The sequence below is a fragment of the Pygoscelis adeliae genome, unplaced genomic scaffold (genome assembly GCF_000699105.1).
Source record: "Pygoscelis adeliae isolate BGI_AS28 unplaced genomic scaffold, ASM69910v1 Scaffold19, whole genome shotgun sequence".
Classification (NCBI taxonomy): domain Eukaryota; kingdom Metazoa; phylum Chordata; class Aves; order Sphenisciformes; family Spheniscidae; genus Pygoscelis; species Pygoscelis adeliae.
The window spans coordinates 1,533,297-1,541,364 of NW_008825533.1; the positions used below are offsets into that span (position 1 = coordinate 1,533,297).

At 39.9% G+C, this 8,068-nt stretch overlaps 1 protein-coding gene across 1 annotated transcript in view; it reads left to right on the top strand.

Annotated features, from left to right (window-relative positions):
* XRCC4 (X-ray repair complementing defective repair in Chinese hamster cells 4) overlaps positions 1 to 1,187 on the top strand; it is a 113,071-nt gene extending 111,884 nt beyond the window's left edge. The window contains exon 6 of the mRNA XM_009331790.1: positions 355 to 1,187. Within this exon, the coding sequence (XP_009330065.1) occupies positions 355 to 463 (109 nt within the window). The 3' untranslated portion in view covers positions 464 to 1,187. The remainder of the gene's footprint in view (positions 1 to 354) is intronic.
* Positions 1,188 to 8,068: the final 6,881 nt, after the last annotated feature.

The following is an 8,068-nucleotide window of genomic DNA, read 5'->3' on the forward strand; positions in this document are numbered from 1 at the left end:
GTTAACAGAGCATCATCCTGTGCGGTAATAGAAGAGCAGATCCTTTGTATGTTTTCTGCATATGTTCTGCTCTCCCTAGCTCTCCATGTGCAGATTGTGAGTGAAATGGTCATTCTCAGGGTCCTAAAAATTGTAACGAAATAGCTGAAGCCTTGACATTTATAAGCTGAATTTCATCTGTTTGTTTTGCCATTGCCATCTCAGCAAGTAATTAGCAAGCACTTTTCTCTTACACGTAACCTTAACAAAAAGCTCAAAATACACTATTAAATGGTTACCTTGGCGGTGTATATGTTGGAATTGTTTATATCTGTATCTAAATTTGTTTCAAATCTCTTTGTTTTGTATTTCCAGACCTGGTCTGGCCTCACAGAAGACATCGGGCAAGCGTTCCCTGGATGTGATGTCTCTCGAAACACTGGAAAACACTTGTGAGCCGGAGGACCTCTTTGATGACATCTAGCTATGTGTTGGCTGAGAAACTGGGAGACCAGCGCTTCTAATAGAGATAAGCTATAAAACTAAAAGGCTTTGTTATAGACACTGTGCCGAAATCTTTACTCCGAGGTGGTATTCGATGACATACTGCTCTAATCCTCTTGCACTGCACTTGTCCCCATTCTTCACTATGTGGTTGTAGACCCTTGGCCTGCTAGGCTTGATTTGTGACGGCCTTGAGATCAGTTTAGCCTCTGTGTAGATCTTTTATCATGTGTATAGGGGGAAGGAGCACCATCATAGCATTTTTACATCCTAACAGTCTCTGGCTGCTGATTGTATCCAGGATCAACTGGTTTCCAGATGTCCCCAGAGAGTATGTCAGACATAAACGAGATTAAGGCTACCACTGTACTTACCTTATATACTGCCCCTTTCTTGAGAAGCTCAGCTTAGACGTGGTCTAGCTAAATCATCTTCAACTCTGATTGAGATATAGCTTCCTAAACTGAGTTTAGAATGATATCTTCTGACATGAAGCATCCAAATAAATGCCCTTTCACTTTTCACTTGCAGGTTCTCTGCAGCATTATGCATTATAAGATATTCTTGCTTTTGGGAGTAAAGTGCTTGTACAGTCAATATTGACTCATTTTAACCTTCTGTAGAAACCCATAGGCTTTAAAATTGTCATTTTTGATACTTCATCATTTTTATGAAGGTGATTTCTAAAAAAATAAAATACATTCTAAAAATACATCAATTTTATTTTTATTTGCTTAGATACTCTATGAGTAAAGGGACTAGTTAGCAAAGTGTGTTAATGCATGACCTTTTCCTGCCCAAAGCTGATGCATTAATTTAGATTTAAGGCTTCATCAAAGAAAAAGTTAGCAACAAGTATTTACCTTCAGTGGTCAAAATAAAGTGTACAGAACTAAGCATGCACGCCAGGTTTCTGCTTTATAATTTTAAGAGCCTGAATCAATTCTTGTTTTAAGACAGAGGGAGCCAGTTCTTCTGTCTCAGGAAGGGTGTGATCCAACGAGGGTTTTAAACATGTGAGTAATCCCATTGAAGTCAGCAGGACTATGCAACATCATCCTGCTTCAGTTCTGTCTGGTTTGCAATGGTCCTTGGAAGCTACTTGGTATTTTTGAAATGGCGGCTTATTTAGGCCCTTATTCTGCCAAAATTCAATCCTATATTTAATTAAAAGCATCCTTGTCAGTATTTGCAGGATCAGGGCCTCATTGAAGAACCTACATGAGGATCTGGAAATATTATCTTTAAGCATTCCTTTCTGAAAAACATGGTCACAGCATTTCAAATTCACAAAGGGCTTTGGGACAATGTTATAAATCACACAGTAAAAACCTGAATGGCCAAAATATTTTGCTTGCTACAAAGGCTTTGTGCCTGAGAAATGACAGGACCACAAAAGACCTATTCATACACCCATTCATAGACATTGCCTGATTTAAAATCTTCCAGTGCTGATCTGACAATGCTTTCAGCTAAAGCTTGTATATAGTTTCAGTTTTAATGTGAAAATGTTCCGTGACTTAACTCAAAATACAAGAGCTTAGTTTAATTGTGCCTGCAGCAGAAAATTAAGGTAAATGGAGCTGAACATCCCGCGAAACTCTGCTTTCAAGAAACTGTTGGTTTCTAATAGTAAAATGTTGTTATATAAATAGGGAATGTTACACACAGTTGGCAGATGTAATAAAGTCTGTCAGAATGTTTATTCTTTTCTCTTTTTTTGAGGTTTATAGAATCAAGACAGGAGTTGAGCAGAAAATTACGTGATGGTGGATACATACCTTGGACTGTGTGAGCACAGGTCTGTCGTCTAGTTAGGGCAGCCATGGTACGGAGCCAGTTTCCAGTCAGCTGAGACAGTTTGTATACACAGGGACACCTCCTCTCACCTTGAAGCCTACTTACAATATGTCCGTCTCCACAACCGTGTGAGAAGTGTTAGCGAAATGCTCCTTTCTGAAGATTTATGTGAGAAACACTTGCTTTTCTGCTGATAAAGCTCCATTTTCCAGTTGACTTTGAAGAGGAAAGACCCACCAAAATGAGCACAAATTATTTGTGAGAGCAGAGGTAGTATTGCAAAAGATGCAGAGAGTCAGTGAAACTTCTTTATGATGCATATTTGTCCACAAGAAGTGGGGACATCCACTTTATCCTCAAACGTGTTCATCCCAATGCATTGAAATAGACCCAATGGCCTTCATTGACCAAGCCAAGTAAAATCTGTTTCAAACTAACCTGTGATGTTTGGGAAGGGAACTCAGTAATAATGCCTCATAACATATTTTTTAAAAACCTGCTAAATTAGTATGATACTCAGTGCTGCTTGGTTAAGTCTCCAAGAAAAGGTGGGATCTTTGCTATCCCTCCATGCCGATGGAGTTCCTGCTGCAGGGGCTTTCCAAAGCTTACACAGCAGAAGTTCCCTTGTGAGTCAATAGACAGTGCTCCTATTCATGTATCGAATATAATGTTCACCTATTTCACAATGGTGTAACTTCTCCTAGTTTATGTTCATGCTGTGATCCACCATAATCCTCAGATTCTTCTGTGCAGAGTTACTGGGTAGTCACTTGTTTTTCCATTCTGCGTTTGTGCAGCTGACTATTGCCATATGGGTTTAGTAACTGGCCTTTAACTGTATTGGCTTGCATCCCATTTTTGTAGCTGATTTCTCTAGTTTGTCAAGATGATTTTGAATGCTCATTCTTCCTCAATTTGGTATTATGGGTGAATGTGGTAAGTTTGTTCTCCATTGCTAACATCCAGACCATTAACGAAAACATTGAACAGTTCTGGACTTAAGCCTCACCGCATTCATCCTTCTATTTATTAGAGCTACTAAACTTAGACTTACTTTGTGAGCATGGTTTTCTAACTCACCTTTTGGAAGACCATGTTTTCCAGGCGTGCCTATAAAACTGTCACATGAAATAGGCTGACATGAGATGTCAGTCAATTGCTTCTCCCTTGTCCAAAATATTTTAGTGGAGACAGAAGACAAAATAGAGAACCATGCCCACAAATGGTTTTTCAAGACAGGAAATTAACCAAAGTTAGGAAATGCAGATCAAGTTTCAAAGGCCATCCTTAATTAATATTTCTCTTTGATATTACTCTGCAAATGATTTCCCAGGTAATTTTTTTCTTCAGTTTAAACTGTACTTTTGGGGAAGATAAAACATGTAGTTGTTTTACGGGAGGAAAACCATGCTATCTTTCATTAAAGGTTTAGACTCGTCTAGAGTTTTATACTTTTAATGTAACTACTTAAACAGAATGTATGTTTTTATGCATAACAATTTGTCATTTGAGGTCTGGGTTTATCCAGCAAATCTTTTAGTTCAAAAAGATTTACAATATTTATTTCAAGAGAGAAAAAAATTGTTCTGAACCAAAAAGAACCCCTCTTTTCTTGAGGAAGTGCTGTATGAAGTATTGCCTTTGGGATGAAAATATTATTTTGATTTTGGGATAATGTTTTGGCAATCTATATCACTACTTTAACTACCTTCTCACTATTATTCCCAAAAGTAGACACTCGTGTGTTCTTGCTTTCTAGAAGAAAGCAAGTTCTTCTAATTTTCTAGAAGAAAGCAAGTTCTTCCTTACTTTGTACCTGTGACATATAAATGATTGTGTGTATAAACATGGTTCCTTGGAAATGTTTAGTATAGTCTAGCTGGCTTTGACAACTTCTGCAGTTTGATCTAGCAGCCTGGAGGTGCTTGAGGAAAGAAAAAGCCCTTACACATGGGAATTCAGATGCTGCTAAATGTTTAAGGTAAATCTGCTTTTTTCTGGCTTGCCATCTGCTTTGTGGGAAAATAAAATGTGAAAAAAGTGAAGTAAGAATGGTAGGAAAACAAAGCAATAAAAGCATGTCCAGACTGCTTAGAGGCTGAAGGTAATATATTTGAACATCTTCTGAGCAATACTAATTTAGAAAAATGTGCCAGGAGCTGGTTAACCACTGAAAGAGGAGCAGCTAGGAGACGGTTTCCATCTTCTGGAAACCTTCTTCTATTCCCTCTTGTCTTCAGTAATGCATCAATCCTCTCATCAGGGGTTAGTACCACTTTTCTGCTAAATATTTTTCTGCTCTAATTTTATTCTAATTCCCTTCACAAAGTCTCAGGTCTCATCAAATCTTTTTCCTAAATTTCCTTTTGGCGATCTGTCATTCTCCGTCTCATTTCTTTTCCATATAATATTGGTCAACATCTGAATTTTCATCCTTCTCTGACCATTAAATGGTTTCCCTGCTATTATTATTTCACTCCAAAATCAATTTAATTCATAAAATCTATCACTATTAATCTCCTAGTCTTAGGAAAATGAAACACTGTGTATTTTTAAAACTGACACTACTAAAAAGGAAAATACCAAGCTAAAGGAAAGTTACTTCTGGCGGTCCTTAGGGCCGAATCTTAGGACCAATCTCATTCACCATTTTCATCAATGGCGTTGGCACAAAAAGTAGGAACTCCAGTGAAACCTGTTGATGATGTGTATCGGGGAAGCCTTATGAGAAATAGCTGTTTCTTTTTTGAAGCAAAAGCAGCCACCACCTTTAAACAATGCATGAGTAAGGCATGCAGGATTAGAAGTTTCTGATGGTGCTGTGTCGTGGAGATTTGTATGCCTGTACAGAGAGGGAAGAAGCTCGGCAGGAAAAAAACAGTAAAGTAGTGAAAAACCAAGGGCATGGCTGGGAAAAGCTCTGGAAGTCCAGCATAAGAAAGAGAGAGAGAGAGTGTGTGAGAGATGGCAAGAAAGAGAGAAAGATAAAGTGAGAACACTTTTGGCCTAAATATTGACTGGAAAAGGGGATGAGGACTGAGCAGAGACACTTGACCCTGTTTAATTCATTCTGTTTGGGAAACAGGATTGCAGCAGATGCCTGGCATTGTCTGATCTTGAATGGCCTGCTAATCCCTCTGGTCGGAGGGGATAACAATAACCAGAAATTGCTTTTTTTGCCAGAATTTTCAGGTCGTGTCAAACAGCTATAGCAGCCTTAATATCATCTGAGGTGAGTTGTTTGTTAATGCCCTGGAGAAAAAGGATGACCATACTACGTTCAGGTTGCTTCTTGGGAAGGAAGGATAGTTCTGTTTTGGTTTTTTATGGCTCTATATGTCTTGTGCAGAAATATTTAACTGAAGATTTTACCATCATACCTACAACATCACAGAGTCACGGGACAGTTGAGGTTGGAAGCAAACTCTGATCATCTAGTCCAATGCTCAGAGAAGGGTCAACCGTAGCAAGTTGCTCACGCCATGCCCAGTCCGTTGTTATTTAGTAAACAGAGAATAAATTTCTTCTGCATCTTCCAAAAAGCTTTAATATAAGTAGCAGTTCTGAATGTAAATCACTCTGCTGGGATTTTATGAAGCTTTCTGCACTCACCTGGTAACACCAGTAATGAATGCTGCAGTCCCATCCTACTGCAAGTGTCTCTCTGTCTTCAATGCTTATATGTACCCCAGGTGCCATAAAGGTTTTCTTCTGAGTTTGAGCTTTATGCCTCTGCTGAGACTTAAACCAGTGGGTCCTAGCTGGAATAGTCTTCACAATTAGGAAACAAATACGTTGAACCATTTTACTATTTAAGCTGAAAACTGCTGTCCTTATTATCCTCTGTGAAGGTTCTCTCCCACACAGAGCTGTCACTTATGTGAGAGAGACTGAGAGGAATATCTGATAGGAAAATTTAGGTCCAGAGGCAGACATCCACTCTAGTACTTTCTGAAGGGCATGAAGGTACATATTTAATTATCTGTTTTTATGCAACTACTATTGTTATAGTATTCGTCATGTAGTAGTCATCGCTATAGCACGAAGTACCTATGTTGCTCTGAGTACATTAAATAATTTCCCATTGTCCTTCTTTTCCTGCTTAATTAAATATCACTTGGAAGTCCTGCCGCTCATTTCTAGTGTGTGGTTCTGATTCACATCAGTTGAGCATGAGCCCTGGATTTAATCAAAGCATCTACCCCAATTTTCTCACATAGCCCATTAGCTTCTGGTTTTCTTTCTGGACTGTTAGAAGATTCTCTGTGACTTCCAAGGTAGCTGAAAGGTGATTTTAAAAATCAATTTTAATTTTAACCAAAAGCCAGAGTTCTAAGCAGAAAAGGCTGGAGATGGTTGCATACCATCCTCCAGACTAACCTCCAGACTGCTCGGGCCATGTAAAACATAAAAAGGTAGTGAAATACGTTTACAGGACTATTCACAAGCCCAGTACGGACAGCTAATTCCAGAGGGAGATTAAAATCACTGCCCAGTACCACTTAAATGTAACGCTATTCTCATTGTCAAGCGAGAAAGAAAGAAAACCAACTAAGGCACAGCTTTGCTAAGGCTTCCTCAGTGCTTGGCTGTTACTAATGCTTTGAAGTGCGAAGGGAAAACCTGTGTCATAAATGACAAAAACTGGCGATGGAAAAGCCCTACCCTATTAAGTCACCTCATCCCCCTTTTGCCAAACTTGTGGGGAAAAAATGCAATATTGGGCCCAGAGGCGCTGGTCAGAGAGGTGAGGCACGGGTGGGGCTTGGAAGGAAGAGAGCAGAGTTCCTCCCAGGGTGCTGGAGCTGCTCAGCCACCCCCTGCTCGAGTCCTTCTGGCCAAGTTGGCTTTGCCTCCTGCAGTGAGCCCAGGAACATTGACGGCAACCAATCAGCCTAACGTAGTATCCCAAATGGTGGGAAGCTGCTGCACATGAAGGGTGTAAGTGAATGGAAAACTCTCTGGGCTGGATTAAAATGTATGGGTTGAGATGTTCAGGCTAAGACAGTCACCCCAGGTCCTTTGGCAGCAAGGAAAAGCCACGTATCTTCAGCTTACCTATCTTGGGATGAGATGACTTGCTCCCAGGTGATACCCCTCTCTTTTTCTGTGAGTATTGAAGGAATGTAGATGGCAAACATTGAAGCTTGTGGCTGCTTGAAGCTGGGTAGATGACCATGGGTGGCTGGGTAGCCACCATTGTTGTGGCTTCTGCAGTCCCGAGAGCAATGAAGTGGTTCAGAGTGCCTGACATAACCATGATAACAAGGATTATCAGACTCTTTCAAGGTGGTGGGCAAAAGAAGTCACAGTGCACAACAGTGTGTGTCTGTAGGTAGTCTGAATGAGGTCCCTTGTGTTTCACCTGAGCACAGCTGACGTCTGGACCCCCAAGACCTGCTCATGCAGCACTTGGGGAAAGGCATGTTCTGCTGCTGCCTTCACTGCTGCTTGTTCCTCATGTATCGCGCAGGTACCAAGCAAAGTCACCTCAAAGAGGAAGCTGACTTTAAGATTTTTGTTTACAAGGGCACTGGAAAAGCATTTATGCCACAAAGAATTGAGACAGAGAAGCAAAGAAATAAGTATATTAAATAGTCAGTTAAAAATATATCAAAATATGAAATACTGTGATCAAGCACAAATCCATGTGCTATGACACAGATTAATTTGTTTCGGATTCTTGATATTCTGGGTAATTCAGAGACCTGTCTTATGAGTTTCCCACATCATCTGGGTGAATTTTTTTTCTACTTTTGAATTCTTGCAATATTCTTGCAAT